The sequence below is a fragment of the Argiope bruennichi genome, chromosome 10, assembly GCF_947563725.1.
Source record: "Argiope bruennichi chromosome 10, qqArgBrue1.1, whole genome shotgun sequence".
NCBI lineage: Eukaryota > Metazoa > Arthropoda > Arachnida > Araneae > Araneidae > Argiope > Argiope bruennichi.
In genome coordinates, this window is record NC_079160.1 from 119,721,631 (window position 1) to 119,742,577 (window position 20,947).

At 31.6% G+C, this 20,947-nt stretch overlaps 1 protein-coding gene across 1 annotated transcript in view; it reads left to right on the top strand.

Moving 5' to 3' along the window:
• LOC129987760 (1-phosphatidylinositol 4,5-bisphosphate phosphodiesterase gamma-1-like) overlaps window positions 1-20,947 on the top strand; it is a 73,231-nt gene that overhangs the window by 33,076 nt on the left and 19,208 nt on the right. The window contains exons 13-20 of the mRNA XM_056095700.1: window positions 3,386-3,468; window positions 5,604-5,658; window positions 6,681-6,859; window positions 10,509-10,867; window positions 12,772-12,891; window positions 13,632-13,809; window positions 16,080-16,274; window positions 18,876-18,939. Of these exons, the coding sequence (XP_055951675.1) occupies window positions 3,386-3,468; window positions 5,604-5,658; window positions 6,681-6,859; window positions 10,509-10,867; window positions 12,772-12,891; window positions 13,632-13,809; window positions 16,080-16,274; window positions 18,876-18,939 (1,233 nt within the window). The remainder of the gene's footprint in view (window positions 1-3,385; window positions 3,469-5,603; window positions 5,659-6,680; window positions 6,860-10,508; window positions 10,868-12,771; window positions 12,892-13,631; window positions 13,810-16,079; window positions 16,275-18,875; window positions 18,940-20,947) is intronic.

Sequence of the window (20,947 nt, forward strand, 5' to 3'; positions counted from 1 at the left end):
AATGCTCTACAAATTTTCGATGGGATTTACATCAGGAGAATTACCAGACCAATCCAAAACCGTTATTTTCTGTTTTTGAAAAAATTTCGTTGTTAGCTTAGAAGGATGACATGGAGCAAGATCTTTTTGAAAGATACCAACACTACCAGCAAACGTTTGCATCATAGGCGCAATATTACTATTATAGAAATATATTGCTTAGAGTTCATCATCCCTTCAACTAGTACTAAGCTGCTAGGTCTTTCAGAAGTAAAATAACCGTAAAACATCTGTTTCTGAGGGTGCTTAACTGTTTGAATAGGATGTTGATCCTTGATGGATTCTCCACCACTTCGTCTGACAAATCTTGGTCGAAACCCTTGCACAAGAAAATGCTTTTCATCGCTGAATACAACCTTCTTCCAATCTTGTGCAGTCCAGAATTGATATTTTCTATCCCAATCCAAATGTTTTTTCTTCATTGCAGGTGTCAATAACTGTTTTTCTATTGGTTTTCTTGCAAATATCCCAGCTTCACTAAGCCTTCTTCGAACTGTTGATGAATACACGCTAACACCAGTAGCTAATAATTCTCTTTGAAGATCTCTACTTGTTTTGTAAGGATGCATTGTACTATTTCGGACAAGAAATTTGTCTGTTTGAAGTGTGGTCCACATTTACTCTTTCAGTTTGGAGACACTGCCCCAAAATTCTTTTGCTGATTAATAATACTAGAAACACTGGATTTTCCAACTCCAATTACTGCAGCAATATCCCTCACAGCCATAGAAGTATGCTGACTAAGGGTAACAATTCTAGTCCTTTACCTGGTAGTGATATCCATTTTTTTTAATACACGTCAGAAGGACACAATTCACACAAGCGACCACTTTTTACAGAAACTGAAGGGAAAAATTTTCGCCATGTCATGATCACGTGGTCAAACCGATTTAGATTAGTCAAGGGCAGTCACACGTTCTAAGAAAATGCAATTAAAAACGGTTTCAGGCAGAAAATCCCCGAGAAAAGAACAATTTTCTTAAAAAATCTGTTTGTCCCAATTAATTTGCACAATACTGTAAATGTTTTTATAGCAGATAAATGTTTATTTCCGGTAACGATCCTTAAAATTGAAACATAGAAAATATGATGCCGTTGGTTTGCATTTTCAAATTTTCCCCAAACGATCATTTCAATCGTTTTTTTAAGAACTATCTTTTTATACTTAATATCTTTTTTTTTTTTTTTACTAGAAAGAATATTTAATAAAGAAAATAATTATCGAAAAGTTTATTAGCTTTTATTTAATTTTTAAATGGTATTTTATGTTAGTGTAATGGCGTTGCTTTATCTAAGAGCAAATAATTTCTTGTTTATTTTATTCAATAATGTTTTATTTATTCATATTTTTCACGTTGTGTAAATTGTGCAGATTTCACCTTTATGTTTTTTTTATAAAGTAAAAATCTTACAAATCATTTCTTTAACCATAATCGGCTTCTAACCGTTCCAAATAATATTTGCCTTGAAATGCCGGAGTAGAATCTCTTACATGCTTTGTTTTCAGCTCCATTTTAATACTTTTTAATTTTTGCTAAAGAATTCTTTTGCGAAAGTGAAATGACCCATCAAAAGTCTAAAATCATGTCATTCTGAATGCTTTCGGTTATTGCTACATATCTTAAAACTGTTTGACGGTATGAATAAAGTTTGAAATAATGATGTCTCTGATGTGGCTCCTTTTTCTATTTTTATTTTTATGAGTTTTTATTTTACTTTTAAATTTTATTTTATTTTTTAAATATATTTTTTATTTTAGATTATTTAATAATTAATCTGAAATATAGAATATACTTTCATATTTTTAAAAATGCATAATTTTAATCTTGTTTATAAAGAAGGTTTAGTGAATTTTTCAGAATTTCATTTAACATTTGGAGTTAATTTTATTTGCTTATAACTCATTATTGCCATAACTCATTAACCATTACATTAACCATAATTACAAATTGTTATATGCATTTGGATATTTTAATCTTCAAAATTCAGAAATATATTGGAAAAATTGGGTGATGTTATCTTAAAAAAACGAATTCATAAAAATCTAATAATGGAAGAGATTTCTTATATGAAGAAATGCTTAGTAAATTTGTAGATAATATATTTCTACAGCGATATGCATTTACAGTTTCATAATGCAGTAATTAATTTCGAGTTAAGAAATGGAGTTCATAAACTTTTTTAACGGACTGTAACAATAAATTTATTATTCAATCACCACGATTGCCGAAATTCATTTACATTATTTTACCCCCGAACGATTTAATGATGATTTATATCGGAGAATTATTTGGTGTAGCAATAAACTTATTAACCAAATTACTATAATTGCAAAATTCTGTTCCATTATTTTTAAGGCTGATTTATATTCTAGTACTATTTATATTTAAGTACTATCAGATATATTTGTTTATATGTTTCGAATTTAATATTATTCTGAAAATGAGTAGAATGAGTGCAATTATATGTCAAAAGTTTGTTTAATATTTTTAAATGTTGTAAAAGTGAATGATATGATATGAAACAGCTACCAATATTGTTACGAATCTGTGATGCTACTTCCCAGCATAGTTGGTTCCATAGGAGGTCCCAGAGCGTGGCGACAAACTTGGCGACCATTTGGCGACTTGGCGACGACTTTGGCGACAAAATAGATTATACCCGAAACATCGAGAATTTTCCCGATCCGTCCAGTAGGAACCGAGATACGCCTTGAACGTTCTTGATTTGTTGAGAGGCTTCTAGCCCGCCTCCTGAGACCTATAAAAGGAGACAGTAGTCGTGAACCAGTAGTGGTAGAGTAGTCGGAAGCGACAGTGAAGAGTAGTCGGAAGCGACAGAGTAGAGTCGTCGGGATCGACGGGGAAGAACGAGTCTTCCAGAGAGAGAGAGTCGTCGTGAACCAGATCGAAGAGTAGTGGGAAGCGACAGAGAAAAGTGGTCGGAATCGACCGGGAAGAGTAGTCGGAATCGACGCTAAGGAACTGGCCTTCCAGAGATAAGCGGAGCAGCGACGGAGTGAAGTGCTGAACTAAGCTGTGCGCTACTGTCTGCAGTAGAGTCTGATTGCATGCTGCACGTCTCGGCTGAAGATAATCGTCTTCTATGCTGTACATAGTTGTCGTCTTTGTGCTGTCCTGTGTGTCTTCGTGTAAATAAACGTCGTTTTTTTTTTCTATTGTCGCCTGCTGATTGAGCGTTCCCCACACCATATAATTACCACTATCCAAACGAACCCCGGAAATTTCGTAACAATATTATATAACTGTAATCAGTATTACTTAGACTTTAAAAAACTACTTTAATATATAATTTCATGTAGAATTTTTATTTACTTCTTTTTTAGATATGCTCCTAATAGAGCCCGTTAAAAGAGATAGTGCACAGATGCCATCACCTGATCAGTTAAAAAAGAAAATTATCATTATGGTAAGAAGGTCTTTTTAGGAGAACTTATCATTATTTTAACTGAAACAATAATTTTGAAAGAGGCTAATGTCCACTTTTACAAATTTAACAGAAGAAGCAAATTTTTTTCCTTAATTATATTTTTTATATAAGGGTTGCCAAATGAAAAGTGTAAAAGTTGAATGAAAAGAAAATATTTATTGGAAATCAAAAGAAATTGTCGTGGGCGTTGTAACACAGGTCCCATCGTTTAGGTAAGCATGTCTATGCCTTTTCTGTAGAAAGATGGTAGTTGATTCTTGAGGAAGTCCTGCAGAGCTCCCTTCACTTCGCCGTCCGAATGGAAACGTGTCCTCTGTAATGCTCGCTTAAGTGGCCCAAGAATGTAGAAGTCACAGGGTGACAAATCCGGTCTGTACGGCGGTTGTTACAACACTTCCGAGAGGAATATTTTCAAGGTCGTTTGGGTTTTACGAGAGATGTGTGGTCAGGCATTATCACGGAAAATGATCAATTGTCTTGTGAGAAGGCCTGGCCGTTTGCTTTTGATTCCTTTCCATAGTTTTGTCAGAGTACTATACAATATTGTGTTGAATTGATAATGTTTCTTTGAGGCAGGAAATCAATCAAAGGCAGTCGAAGAATCAGAAGCCGTACCATCGCGCGTTGTTCCGATCTTTGATGAATCCATGTTTTACTTTTGGCAAGTTTCCTGTAATATGAACAACTTTCACTGTTGAACGCCGCATTGAGTAAATACCTCTTACCGCCCTATATATCTTTGTTTAGTGGTGTTACTACAACTTCAGTCATTCTGACACAATCACAAGTGTCCACTTTTCATTGGGGCAACCCTTATAGATGTACAAGAAAAAATACATTTCTATGAAGAGAAGACATATTTTCAAAACACCCCTAGGTTTCTGGATTTGTAATGAACAGTCGAAAGCGATGTTTTTCTTTTTCTTCAATGATAGATATCGTTCTTCTAAGATGCTATCGATAAAGGATTTTGCTCTCTCATTTTGACTGACGAAACCGAATTCATAATAATCGTTTACTGCTAAGTAACTTTTCTACTCTTGAGGAAAGCTCTTATTAGTTTTGAATGGGGATGATTCATTTTTAAAGAAAATAAGTTACCGAATTCTGAAATCAGCTATATCCCAATGTGTACTATTTCTTAGTTTGTAATTGTGAATGATTCCAACAAGTTTAGGAAATTAGCATACGTGTGGCGGAGGAGACGAAACACAAACTCTAAAAAATAGTCCGTGAATCTTCCATGAATGCTGGAATGAGATTTATTTAGAAGATTCTTAATACATAATACATGTCTCATTTTAATATTGTCTACGTGAATCAATCGAAGCTAAAGGATTTTGAAACCAAACAAAAAATGAATTGGAACCAAAAATGACTCATTGGTTTATATATATCTATATTCTAAATGGTAATTTTGAGCGTGGATTAGTTTTGTTTGTCAGTAATTCATATAATGCATATTATTATCAGTATTATCTTCCTCTCCTGGACGTATAAAACAACTTTTTTTTAAATATAACTTTATCTTCCATTTATGGTTACTATTGACGGGAGAAAAATAGGAATATTTCAAACAGGATATACGGAAACGAAAAACATTTGTTCACACAGTCGAAGTGACTATTATAGTAAATACCATTCACAGCCAAAAATCAAAATAGTAAATCTATCTTTTATTTGTAACATTAATTTTCCTTTTTTTTTATAAATACCATATACTTCGATTTTATTTGATGTAAGATGAATTAAGATATGTTTGAAAATGTTAATAAAGCATTAATTAATCAATACCTTTTCTTTGCTATTGTTATCGTTTTATAATTATACAAAATTGTTTTATAATTCCCAAAATTGCCAATATCGTCTTGTTTATAGCCTTCGCAATCGTAATTTTTGTCAAATTTAAAAAAATTTCATTTTGTATTTGCTCCTGCTTTATGGTCATAATTACTTCACTTTTTCCATTTAGTTAAATGCATTATTAGTTGTATCTTGTTTAGAGCTATACAAATAAAATAGCAAAATTTTCAGAAATTAAACACAAAATTTTATCCATTTTTTTTTTTTTGTGATTTTTGTTGTCTTATTGTAATATTCTTTTCTTTCTCCAGCATAAAAAGATTCCTGCAGAAGAAGATGAAACAATAATTCTGGAAAAGAATGAAGGTATAAAAATATTTCATATAATGATGAAAATATATTTTGAATTCAGGAGCTTTTGTTTGTATCATTGAAATAGAATGAATAAAGTAAAGCAAAAAATGCATGACTCACCAGAATTTTTCCGAAACGGTGAACAATAATGATGTCATAGTTACTATACCATAATTCTATCTCCGCCAAACTTTACTGTAGGCACGATGTATTATGGTAAAAAGGCGTTCCCCACGCAAACATTAAACCCAGACTCTTCCATTAGACTGGTAGAGATTGAACCTTGATTCATCACTCCAGAGGATCTGTTTTCACTCACTTACAGTCCAATGTTTACGTGCCTTGCACCACCTCAACTGACCTGAGTGGTTGGATTTTGTAATCAAAGGCTAATGGGTGAAAGCACGATTATGGAAACCAAGCAAATGTGCTTCCTTGAGAATGATATTTATTGAAACAGTCCCGAATGCTTGTTAGAACTACTGGAGTGTATGGACCATCGGTTTGGGACGGTTTTTTCCGAATTTCTTTGGACTACATTTGTCAGTCTCTATTTCTTATTTCTCTGGATCTGCCGGGTTGAAGCGCATTCTGACAATCACCACTCATATTCTACTTCTTAATCGCAAAAGCTACTGTCGATTTTGGAATATTTAATTCACTAGATATGTTCCTTAAGGATAAATCATTTCTATGATATCCGAAAATTACGCCTTTCTCAAAATCAGACAGCTCTGAATTTCGTGGCATCTTGCATGCGACTAATTCCAGTTCTGTTTCCTACACGATATTTAACCACAGAAAGCGTGAAGTAGATCAGGGCAGCAGATATCTTCATTTGCATGAGTGTCCAAATACTGATTGGCTGATAGTGTATTTGAATCAAATGGATAACTTTACACAGAACGGTCTACCCTTTAAAGCGCCAACTGAAACAGGCAGGCAGGCATTTGCTTTTATTATTAGTAGATATAAATTCAAGATGCAATTTTTAACATTATTCATGTATCCCTTAAAAATGATTGTTATTTTAGGTGCTTATTCTGATACCAGTGATGCTGTGAAAAATGGTACTCTTCACCTTGGTCATCCAACATGTAAAGAATGGAAATCTTACTTGTTTGTACTAAAGCAAGACAAGCTGTACTTTAATGAAGAACTAGAGGACACCGAAGATGAAGGTCAGAAAGACAATAACATGCATTCAGAAAAGGTACTAAAACGCAAGGTATCCATTCTACTTTTGGTCCGTTGCTGATTTAAACCTTAACAGATAGACATAAAAATAAACCTATCAATGCAGACTCACAACTTTAAACTAAATTAAATTTTCCCGCGTTTAAAGCTGCATACACCTATATTTTTTCACAACTAAACATATGCCTTCTAGTTTATTTCATTTTGATTTTTTTAACTGAAAAGATGGCGCTGATATCGATATATTTATTTCTTATGATGACAAGGCATTTTGACATAATGAAATAAGCATATGTAGCTTTAAACGCGGGAAAATTGAATTTAGTTTAAAGTTGTGAGTCTGCGCTGATAGGTTTATTTTCTTCCCAAAATTTTTTGAATTTTTGCTTTTAACTGGTATATATTTTGCTTATGTATTTTATTGATGCTTTTTGGTTTTCTGATAAAATGGTCTTTTTGTAATTCGGTTTGATTCAGTTTTGCTGTGATCTTGCTTAGATTTAAAATTTTGAAATATTTTGCTTACTATTGTGTAATTCATTGTCTTCGATTTCATGGTACTAATTCCTATCCTTAAAACCTCAATTTTTTCGGATTTAGAGTTACGAAGGTTCAATATTTTTAACCAAAGTCAGACCCCTCACAAAAAAATGAGTTGAATCTCTGCTTGTGGATGACCTTAAAAAAGTCAAGGGTCGCTTTCTTCATTTCTTTCTTTTTGCTTCTATTTTTGCATGTAACTTAATATTTATTTCTAATTTGACATATTTAGCAAATTATTTTTAACACGGTAATATTTTAAACAAAAATGTTTCATTCTTCTACGGTTAAAACTAAGTTATAAAGCTTTGAATATCGCTACTTTAGATAATTTTAGAACCATTAACTTTTTTCCTCGGGAAAATTTCGTCAGTTAGTAACTGTACTTGCTAGAGGTGGTCATTTATTGAGTTGAAATAACGAAATTTAAAGTTTCATACCTGGATCAGTTTTAATTGTTGAATAGTAACACCTTTATTTGTCTCAAATGTTAGTGTTTTAAGAATAACCTACTAAATATAATTAATGAAAATATATAAAAATTTAGTCTTACTATTTTCAAAAGTTCATTTATTGATTCAACCAACATAAAATACATTTATTTGTTTCGTTTAAAACATTTCTTTAATTGAAAGTGTATACCAATCCCTAGCGATTTTTAAATTGCTAAGGATTGTATACATTGTTTGGGATATTATTTATAGTTAATAGTATCCGGAATCCATAGTTTACTAGGGAAAACGCGTTCTAACTGACAGTGCTAGGGACAACCCGTTTTCTTTAGCTATTTCAGGTTTTGTCCTGTTAAAGTCATACGAAACTAAATTTGTTGTTTATGAAATTTGTAAAGGAATTGCAGTCGGCTAATTTTATTCTTGTTGGAATGTGCGTGTGCTGGTTGATTTATTTACGATGAATAAAGAAAATGTTAATGCTTTTTGTGCTAAAAATCGGAATAATGGTTTTTTTGAATAAATACAGTTGTTATATTTAAAACAGAATAACTCTAATGTGATGAATACAACATTCTTTTATTTGAGGTTGAAGAAACAAAATCTGTCGTTAGTAAGACTTCATTTCAATATCTCAGATTAAAATGTTTTGATACTCTTGAAATCAGTGGAGTAAAAAAGTTGGTTACTTCAAATGATCCCATAAAATATTATTTACCAGTTGAAGAAATTGTTAATGTTATCGGGAGTGCACATGTGGTCATAGGGCATGGTGGTAGAGACAGATTCAAAATTGCAACTTCCAGATAATATGTTAACAGAACTTCTGAGGTGATATATTTTTTTATCGATGTGTGAAACATGTCAACAATAACAAAAAAAAAATAAATAAAAATAAAAAGGAAAGTTTTGGTTTCTAGACCTATTATTCATTGAGAAATGAATAGCTGATTATTCTAATAACTGGAAAAAATGAGTTCTCCCTTGTGCTGTAAGAACGCATTTTCCCTTGTTAATTCAGGTTCTACGTAAAACTATTAATTAAAGCCCGTTTTACCTAGTTAATTCGGTTTTGACTAATTTCGAGTATTCACGCTTTTACCAATATATATATATATATATATATATATATATATATATATATATATATATATATATATATATATATATATATATATATATATATATATATGTTATGATATTTTAACTCTAATTTCAATTTAATTAATTTTCAAGATTTTATCTTAATTTAGCCCATAGTAACTTCATTCTAAAATATTCTCTTATTTCGTGATCCAATTCCACTGTCTCTACTTAATTAATTCAAGAGAAGCTTTGTTAAATTGTTGAATCAGCTAAAATCTAACTTTCCCACACCACGCGTGAAGAGATAAAATACCGCTGATCGGGCAAATTCTTTTTTTAAATCTCTCTCTGTTTCCCCTACCTTGTCCATGCATGTAACGAAATTCCCTATCGAAATCTCATAATACATTAGCACTGTAAAGAAATATTTTCTCTATCAAAATCATAGGTTATATAAGACCAGGGATAAAATGTCCAAGAGCTTTTTCCTCATTCCTTTTCTGTGTCGCTCTGTGTGCTCATCGCTTGTACATATGCTTGCTATATATATATATATATATATATATATATATATATATATATATATATATATATATATATATATATATATATATATATATATATATATATATATATATATATATATATATATATTATTTCATTATAAATTAATGAATTCTTGGAATTTTTAGATGATTTACTTTAATTATTACTCAAAAAGATGTGTACAATACCCATGCAAAGCATTTGGAGCCGTAGATCTCTTATAAGAAACAACAGATACATATGATACTTCTGATCAACTTTATCAAATAAAAGTTTACATTTTTCTAAGACTGCTTATTTCTACAAGATGCACTTCAAACCAATTTTAATAGTTGGTTGGTTGGATGATTCGGTTTTTTTGGCGCAAGGGCCATATTGGGTCATACTGCGCCAAGCAAATGGTAAAACCATAGAGAACCAATTTTATAGACATAGTGTACGGATTATCTAGCACGCACTAATATTCATAGGAACGGTTGAAGTTTTTACTTCCCTGTGATTATTAATGATAAAATTTTATTAAAATATGAAAAAAAAAGCACCCAAGTATAATTTGAGCATCCAAGGTATACATCTGCAAAATGTGGTTGCAAAATCTAGATTTGATTTATTCTGAACATTGCCATCATACACTGGCGAACAGATTGACGCACATGCTTTTATATATACTGTTGTTAGAAATATTGTTTATGATAAAAAAAATTTAAAATGTTTTTGATAAAATTTTAAAAGACTGCACTAAAAACTTTGAAACAGGTTTCAAACCATAGAACAATTGTAAAGATGAAAATGTTTTTCAGGAAACAAATTTTTTCTTTCACCAAAATAAGTTAAAGAGCAAGTCTTATTGGCATTGTAGGAACATTACTATTAACATTTTTAATTTTTCTTTAACTAGGTTTTTTTCCTATTTTATATTCTTTTATTATTTGCAACATACATCTTAATTCCAAAATTTAGTTTTCAATTGTTTAGAGAATTGTTTTCTTTAGATTTGGATTTTTGTATATCATTTTTTATAAAATGCCACTGTTTTTTCAGAACATTCTTGGCGATCATGTTGGAAAAAAATGGTTTCATGAGATGATGTCCCGTGATGAAGCTCAGGAACTGCTTTATCAGCATTCAAATTTAGGGGATGGTATTTTTCTTGTTCGTCAGAGTGGGGTTTTTCCTGATATCGTTTCTTTGTCATTTTTGTCACAAGGTACAGTTCATCATTGCTGTATCAGAAAAAAACAAGAAAGTGGACAAGCGAAGTACTTCTTGATTGACAACTCTTATTTTGATACAATTTGCAATCTGATCACATATTATCAGTCTAATCCATTGAAAACTCATGAATCGTGCATACGTTTGACAGAACCTGTTTCTCAGATAAAAAAGCATGAAGAAATGGAGTTAGTATTCTTTGACATTTTAGATGCTAAATTGTTAAGTTGATCATTTTTTGGATGATATTATCTTGAATTAGGATTTACTCCCTTTACTTTTTGTTTATAAAATTCAATATCTTGTTGATTTCATTCTTTTAAAGCTCTTTGAAAATTCTATATTCGAGTATATCCTTTATTTTTTTTCACAGTTTCAAAAATTCTAAGTTACGATTTTAAAACAATTATTACGAATGCAATTACATATGTAATTTAAAAACCACAACAACAAGTCGAAATACACATGTAACTTGATTTTAACAACTGAAAACTGCTGTAAAGTAAGAATTCGTATAATATTTTGAGAACTTTACATAATCTTGATTTTAAAGCAAAGCCATGTAAAGTTAATAAGCATCCTGAATTACATTCATTTTTATTTCATTTTCTAAATTACATTACATTTCAGCTTACTAGTATAGATATTTTGTAGAAATACTCCACTAAATATGCAAAACTCTCTTTTTTATCATAAAATGTGATTATACAGCACACTCCTGAGTATCCAATTCGCGACTACCCGTCTTTTGTACAATCCGACTTAGTCTACTTTTATCGCAATGAAATGGCAAGGAATTGCATTTGCTTTCATTGCCAAGGCATTAGAAGCAGGCGTCTTGCGATTCTCCTACGTGTCGTGTGCAAAATGCAAATTGTGACAGGAAAGGAGCAGTTCGTCTGAATTTTGCTCTTAATTTGAACAGTTTGAGCTAATTTTCTTAAGAATTTGGCCTACGATTTAAATTAATGCTTTACTTATTTTTCCTGCATTTAAGTTGGGCATTACAAAATTTGTTTTAAAATGTGAGCAGTTTATATCCTTTAGCTTACTTTTTCTTTAATAAATTCTTGAAACGTGCAGTACAGGATATAAACATATATAAACTACCAGCACAGAACCTTCAACTTTAACCAGACACGTTACCCGCAACTGCTGCTTTGATTCACCGGACCGCGGCCGTGCTCACATTAAGATAAATGAAGGATTTAGTACTCCATATGTATTTATTATAACAGTGAGTTTTGGTATAAAAACTTTGTCTTCTGGTATTGGTGGACAAAGAAATGAGTACATAGAACTCTGGCCTATTCTTCCGCCACATTAGGGTCATACTCGGGAGTGTACTGTAGTTGAAAAATTGTAAGCAGCTAGTAAGTTCATTTTATGATAGAGTTTAACTCGAAAATCATTATAAGCCGCCTTCAGACACTCGATGTTCATTCATCATACCAATCAATATTGATAGGCAGTATTATAATGAAAGAAACTTTCATTTTAAATTAGAGTTGCCCAATAAACGTGGAGCTATATGATTGGCTAACTAGATTTACAGAATAGTTAAATTAATTGATGAATAAATGTGTTTTTATTGCTGACTTCGTGGCTCCGACGTTTTCTTTTGCGATGTATCTCAAAACTGGAGAGTACTTAGGGGGAGCGAATGGCCCCTGTTAAAATAGCTAGGAAGATAGTGGCATTTCATATCACAATAAAATTGCAGAAATCAATACGACAACTGACTTTGGGGGATTTTGTTGAGTTATTTTTTCCTTTAAGATTGTAAATTGATTTTTTTTTTTTTTTTGAGATTTTTAAAAATGAAAAGTGGTAGAGGGCAAGCTATCAACGATGATGCGTCTCTAGAGGCCATAAATATAATAAGAAATAAAAAATTGAAAAAAATCGGATTAGTTTTTAGGATAGGATAAAGGGACTGGATGTTTTGGTTTTGCGAATTGTTTTATAAATACAGAAATTAATTAATATATTTAAATATAAATTTAATATTTTGTAATATAGAAAATATATGAAAAATATTGGCATGTTTGCGGGGGATATTTTAATTCATTGAATTGAATTTTTTCCACAGATGGTTTCATTCGAATATGACACGAGCACAAGCAGAAGAAGTATTAAGGCGGGAAAGCAGCAGAACATATTTAGTTCGCCCAAGTGAAAGAGAAGAAAACGATTTCGTGCTTTCTTTCAGGTAATTAATTAACTTTTTGAAGCAAACTATGTTACACTATAATTATTTTCATAATTTTTTTATTTTTTTATTTCAGTTAGGTATATTAATAGTTAATAATTTATTATCCAAAATAATACTAAGGAAATAATTCTAATTCAATTTTGGCGATCGTGAGCACGCTTTAATTAAAAGTAATGTGCTTAAGTACGAATGTGGAAAGAGTTGTACCATCAAAAAATTCAAATTTGATCTTCTGACGAATCTCCACGTTTTAGATATCACAGATTCAGAAAACACATTTTTGGAACTATTACGTTCATGATAACTGAAAAATGTTTTAAACTAGACGGATGGAATCTGATATGCGCTCTTTACACCAAATCTCCGGATTTCTATCAAATTTTAAATGATCTTTTTCCCAAAGCAAATTAAATCTAAGACTGCAAAACGAAAACAGACGAATAAACTTTAGTGTACAGATTTAGTTTCTAATGTGTAGATCTATATCAACTTTCAAACAAAATCCATCTAGATGAATTCGATTTTTTGGTATAATGGCTTGGTTTTGGCTATAATACATTAAATGTATTATAGCGGTTACTAATATAAGTATATTGATCATAGGCGAGAAAGTTCCGAGAAGACTCCTTTCGTTGATTCATATCATGCCTTTTCATTTATTCTGCTAAATATTTCAGGAAATTTTTAGTTGATTCATTGAATGAAAGTCTGATTGCAACATTCATATTTATTTTTAGAGCTTTCAACACAATAAAACATGCCAGAATAAGGCAAGAAGGCGGTCTTTACACGATTGGGACTAAACATTTTGATAGTTTAGTGGAACTTGTTAATTATTATGAAGAGCATGGGCTTTACGTGGAAGTAAAATTAAAGCCTTCTGGTAGTGAACAAGTGATTCATGTACCTTCTAATGTAAGTAATTTATTACTTTTGTTATGTGTATATTAATTCTTCTAAATAATCCTGTTTAACTCACTCTTTGTATTACTGAATTTAAAATTTTTAGAAAGATTTAACTTATTTATAGATATTATATGAGATGATTGTTCAGTGTATATGTTAGGAATATTCGATAATTGATATGAAACAGCATCCTTTTGAATAGATCATGCGTAACTTCGGAATGAACTGCTTTTATTGTTTCATTTCATTGTTAGAAAATAATCTTATTAGTACTCTAATTGCCGTTAGGAACTTGTTGGTTTGCCTAGGATATCTGTTGCATGTCATTTTATTTTGATCGTTGAGATAGAACTTCATGTCAGTAATTCTGTCTAATTGTCAGACATTACAGTAGTTAGTTTAATTTATTTATTTATATATGCAGGGTGATTCAAAACGTATCGTTCAAATTTCGTGGGGAGGTAGGGAAGGAGACGTCAGGAAAGCGATTTTACATAGGAAAGTATGTCTGCAAACGTCATCTGCATGGACAAAATGGACAAGTGAACACAAGGAAACAGCCCAGTTAAATGGTAACGAATATGACTTTTATTCCAAAAAGGTAAAATACAAGTTCACAGACGTGCACATGACCCAGCACAAAAAGAAATCCATGGGCGAAAAATCAGGTGACCTGGGTGATCGGTCAACCTCTGCCGATCCATTGAGCTCCGAATGTTCGGTTCAGGTAATCACGCGCTTGATATTTTTTAAAATGTTAGGTGGTTGATGCAACGGCGTTGTGAATTCCGTGTTCGCGTAAATGGTCGCAATTTTGAGCACTTGCTGGTAACGAATGTACTTTACCTTGTTGGAAAAGGTCACATTGGTTACCGCTTAAACTGCACTGTTTTCTTGTGTTCACTTCACAGATTTAGATTCATGCAGATGGAGCTTGTGGGCATACTTTTCTGTGCGAAATTGATTTCTTGAGATATTCCCTACATCCCCACGAAATTTGAACAATAAGTTTTCAATCACCCTGTATATCATCTGTTCATTGTGTGCATGGAATTTTCTAATGGAAGCCAGTTTTGTGATATCATAGCGCTATTAAAAGCGTAAATGTGAATTTCATTTGTCTCCTAAATTTCGTGGCACTGAAACTTCCCTCTTTTTTACTCATCTTGTAAACTACATCGATATTAAATAGCATACTTCTTCTTTAGCTATCAACAATGAAAGATTGCAATTCACGCGTTTAATATTTGATGAAACGATGAAAACAGATTTAATATCGGAGCAAAAGTGTAATCTGTTGTTGAAAATTAGGCAAAAAACGTTTTAAAAAAATGCCAAAATTCAAGAAAAATATACCCTCCTATTAAATTGCTATCTTTAAAAAGACATATTTTTTAAATTTTGAAACGGGATAGTTTCTTTTATGATGTTAGGGAAGTTAAGTTTAGCAGGTGTCCATTGGGTAAATTCTATTATGTGTGCTTCGCACTGACTATGCTTTTAATCTTGGACGAGTTCAAATTGTGCTAGGACATTTATGAGCGTAGCTGTTGATTTGATTAATTATAACGATGATGTTGGAAACAAGGACTTAACTGTAACCAGTTTTGACTGTAAAGAACTTTCCCTTCCCGCCACCAGGGGTTTGTTGACTTCCTCTCGTTTTGGCGGCAACCAACGAACGCGTTTTATTCTCTTCTAACTTGTAAATATATTCTTAATCATGTAACATATAATAGGGTAACTATTAAATAATCTTCTTAAAGATAAGCTCCCCGTATTAATGAGTCATAGTCACTGAACCTGCCACTAATTAGAAATTTGAGATTTTCAGCTGCAACCAGATGGAGACAACAACATCAGTATGTTAACAAAAAGATTCCAACCAACAAAACAATAAAGGTAAGCGCTTTTACTTGCCTATAATTTAGAAATTGTTCGTGTTGGAATAGATGAAGTGAGCTTCTGATGTTATGGATGCTGCATATCCCAGTAGAATGAAGTTAACAGGTGTCAAGTCGGTAAATTCGAGGATACATACTTAACACTTTTTCATTGTCTTCCAAGGCAACTAACATATAGTTATCACTTACTTACTCATTATTATTGCAACAATGTATTCTTCCCCTAACATTTATTGTTAGAAATTATCTTTCCTCTCTCTTTTTAACAAACCTCGAATTCTCGAACATCCGTTTATGAATAAAAATTGCTTTTCATGTACTGACATGCAAATGTATGAATTTGTGCATGACTTTTGATATCATTTTTATCTTTAGATCACTGTAAAAGCTTTGTACGATTATAGTGCTCAGAGAATCGATGAGCTGTCTTTCTGCAAATATGCTCTCATTACAAATGTGTCCAAAGAAGATGGCGGCTGGTGGAAAGGAGATTACGGTGGAAAGCTGCAGCATTGGTTTCCTGCGAATTATGTGGAAGAAATCGAACTTGAAGAAAGCAGTGATGAAAGTGTATGAATTTGTAACATGTTGTTATAATTCCTGTTTCTTTTTTATTCAGCTACTCACTGTGATCGAGAATATAAATGAAGGATAAACTGAGTATTTAATTTTAATGAAATTATTGTTCTCTTTTATTAATGACGATATATAATGACATTTTTAAAAATTAAAGTCAGTTATTACCTATATTGGTGAAATTTTCCTAAATTTATTTTCCATTGTTGGCTAGTTTCTGAAAATATTTTAAATTTTTCTTTCTGGAACTGGAGAACGAAGGTGGATTCTTTATTTTTTTTATTTTATTTTATCTAGGTTAAGTATAGATATTCTATACGTATATACGACTGGTACTCCACCAACCTGAGTCCTGAACCATGGCATGCAGCTACCAAAGTTTAAACTATATAATGATGTTATCGAACTGTAACTGCTAAAGGGGAGATATTTATCATAAAACGTTTAGTTTCACTTATATTAACGCTCTGTTTTAAAGCAACACTAGGGCTACTGTGGGACGAACCTCGTAATTTTGAACTGCGGTCAGATTACCAGGATGACACATGAACTGGCATATCCCTCTTTAAATCTCAGCACCACATCACCGGGAGGACATTTGGCCTCGACGGATTTAACGCTTTACGACAGTTCTCAGATAAAATAAGGTTTCGAACCTGAAGCCCTTCGGTTCCAAAGATGAGACCTTACCACCAGGTAACGGTTAGTACCGAAGCTGTTTGAAGAATGTAGCAATAAACTCACATAATTTGAATAACCTTTCTATCTTCAATAATTAGAGAGTTATATTCCGATGACTTGTGTCTACAACTCACGGTCTTTATCTATTAAGCTCGAAATTACTTCATGAAGTTATCTACACAGAACAGGGGAAAGAATCAAATGGACATGTATTTAAAAATCAACTAAATATTATCTTTATATTATACTAGCCGCCTTTGGCGACCAGCCGGTTCGCCAATCTTAATGTTCGTTAAAATTTTAATAATTAAATATTTTATGCAATTCCAACTTTAATAGATTCTTCAGCAAAATATTTTAAAACTTCAAATTTTGATAGTCATATAATTCACTCATAATATTATAAAGGCCTTTAGTCATAACGTGATATGTATCTCTCTCATTTTCTGTAACCCCTCGTAGAATGTATGCTTTAAATTAAAGTGTAAATGATTAATCTGCAATTAATATAATAATATTTTTTTACTGAAACAAAGCATTTTTTTTAATAATATGATTGCTGATAATAGAGTCACTGAGCGTTTAAACTTTATGGGCACTAAAGAATATCTTTCTTAATTTATGTAATATCTCAAGAATTTGTCAACAAAATTTTCTCAGATTCATCATGAACAAATCGATTCATTAACAATGTTTCATTTTAAATGCATCAAACACTAAGAAAATAAAATGAATCGTTTAAAATAATCGGTCGAAAACAGGTTTAAAAAAACTACTTAAAAAACGATGTACTTAAAACTATAAGCATATACAAAAAATATATATAACTAACATAAATAGAATTTAATTAAAAAAAGCATGCAACTAATGTAAAAATAATTTAAATAATTGAAAACAGGTTTAAAAAACTACTTAAAAAACGATGTACTTAAAACTATAAGCATATACAAAAAATATATAACTAACATAAATACAATTTACTTACAAAAGCATGCAACAAACCTAAAAATAATTTAAATCGTCCGTTCATAACGGTTGTCATGGCAACAATCAGAACACAGTGCGCATGCGTGAATTTTCTTCGCCAGTTACGTTAACACAAATGCGTGAATTTTTCTACGCCAGTTGGGGTAACGCTATGCAGATTTTACATTTTTAATTTCCTTTATTCTGTGTTATTTTAATTCAAAAGTACTTCAGAATGAATCTGAAACATGGATTAATTAAAAATGTTTAATTTTAAATGCATCAAACATTAAGAAAATAAACAGAATCGTTTGAAATAATCCGCCGAAAAATATTAACCCTAGCCTCATTACTGTTGGGAGAGAATAAAACGGAAGCCTTAGTCATTTGGCGGTGGAGAAAATGGAAGACTTTTTTGGCGGAAAAGTTGGCGGTGGGGAAAATGGAAGATTTTTTTGGCGGGAAAGTTAGTTTTTAATTAATAACTAAAATTCGAATTAAAAATTCGAAAAAAGGAACCCCAGGTGCACATTCCCGACCTCCAAGGTATACATGTACCAAATTTGGTAGCTGTAGGTCAAACGGTCTGGCCTGTAGAGCGCCAACACACACACACACACACACACATTGAGCTTTATTATAAGTATAGATATAGATGACTGCGTATTATTATGCATTATGACTAAATCTAGATCCTATTAATTCTTGGTTAATAATTAGTTGTTTTATTTATTATCTTATAATTATTATTTAGTAATTTATAGTAATAATTTATTGTTATAATAAATAAATTACTCAGAATAGTTTATTTATATTAAAACATAATTCACTCAGTAATGGCAAAGATTTTTAAATTAATTAATGATGAACGAATAAAAAATTTTCAGTAAAATATAAACTTCAAATCGTGCCCCCTTCCTTTTAATTCTAAAATTTGTTTTTCATTAGTTTATAGAAATTATGCCAAGAGATCTGCAAAAAGGCTCCATTGATTTAATTGATTGTAGTGTAGGTGAGTACTATATATTTGGCATACATTTTTTTTGTTTTGTGCTACAAATTTAATAATTAATTTCTTGGTGATGAAAATTAGTATTTCAATATCAATCTGAAATTTGAAATTAGCAAAAATTTTGTAAAAGTGCAGGAATCAAATAATATATAGATCTCATAGCTAATCTGCACATTAACTAAAGTCATCCATTAAAGTGCAAAAATTGTTTTATTTCTCAAATTACCTAGGTAATCTGCGAATTCCTAGATAATCAGCACACTACTTACTAAATGCTCGTTAAAATGAAAATAAGATCTTTGCTGGTACAGCAGCAACGTTTCTGTACGCTTAAATTAAATGTTGTTTATTTATTTTTGATACTTAAAGAATCAAGTTAATACAATCGAACAACCAACACATTATTTACTTTAATCAATCTTCAGTCAATTGGAAAACTTCAATACAAAGAATCAAATGGTTTAAAATATTATTGCAATTAACGAAATGTGCATGATTTTATTTATTTATTTATCGATATCTAAGGAATCACGTTACAAAAATCGAACAAACAACAACTTTGATTCACATTAATAGAATCAAATAATCAATCTATTTCAAACAATAATATAAAGAATCAATCGGTTTACATATTATTACAATTAAGGAAATGAATTTGCGAAACATATTTTTACAAATCTGTAAGGTTGCTTCCCAGCATGGTTAGTTCAATCCCTGGAAAAACCGCTTTACGATCAGCTCTGTTGGATACTGATCGATTGCCGAATCAGTGATCCCAGGGCTGGGCGATAAAATAGATAATATTGGAATCTTCGAGAATTTTGGGGATAGTGCCAATAGGAACAAAGATATGCCTAATTGTTTCAGAATCTTCTTTGCCCTCCTCCGGAAGCTATAAAAGTCTGGCAGTCTCAAGCCGAAGACAGTTGTGTATAGAATCTTGGAAAGAGTCAATGGCGAATAGGTGAATCAATCCAGGGAAGCACAGGTGTTGAGTGGAACTCTAGGTGAATTGAGCTGTGTGCTGAATCCTGGTATTGATTGTAGAAGCAGCATCGAGTCGTGTGAGGAGTAGCCATTCGTGTAGTTGTGAGTTGGCAGTTGGATACAGCTAAAGCGAGGAGACAGTGGAAAATTGCAGGCGTTTGGAGAGACCGTAGAGAGTAGCTACGAACATTCTTGTGTATTTGTCGGCTGTGTATTCGTTGTCTTCGTATTTAATGAAAGTCAACGTTCATTTCTAAAAGACTGCTTCTTCATCAACTAACAAATGGAAAAAACGAATCGAATTCGTAACAATATGATAAAATTATTCTTACTTATAAGTGCAATCTTAAGATTGGTGGCACTTTGAGTCGTAAAGCAGTTGGGTTTTGCGGCGAATATACCTATTTGTGGTGCATTTAGATTTGAAGTCGCAATTTTTGAAACCCTGACAAACTTTTGAATTTTAACAACACGGAAGCTATTAATGGGCACATTACCTAGTTGAAATGCGGAGAACTCTTAATTTCGCACTTTAATGGGGCAAATCAGTTAGATAGATGCAGATTAGCTAGGAAATCTGCACATTAACGGCTTTAGAGCTTTAACGGTAACATATACAATAAATTAAATGAGCAAACGAAATTATAGTTATTTTTAATTAGGCTTACATTTTATATAATAGACTATTTGAGTGTACAGTCATTTCTAAGATACTCATGTTGGGAAGAGGCGATTGATGCTTAAAAGCAGATATTTGATATTTCGTATTTGTAAGTCATTAATGGCAACTTCAACTTTGCTTCCATAAGATGTGCTGTACCAGTGAATTGTATTATTTCAATAGGGATGATTACATAGCTTGAACCTGAAATTCATTTACACTTATGGTTCTTTTTTAATTGGTGAAATGACGTTTGTCATTTCATAATTATCTCCAGCAATTTTTTGCATCCTTAAATATGTACATCTTTATTTTCCAAATAATTACATTGTTAATTTCAATCTATGCATTTATATTAAA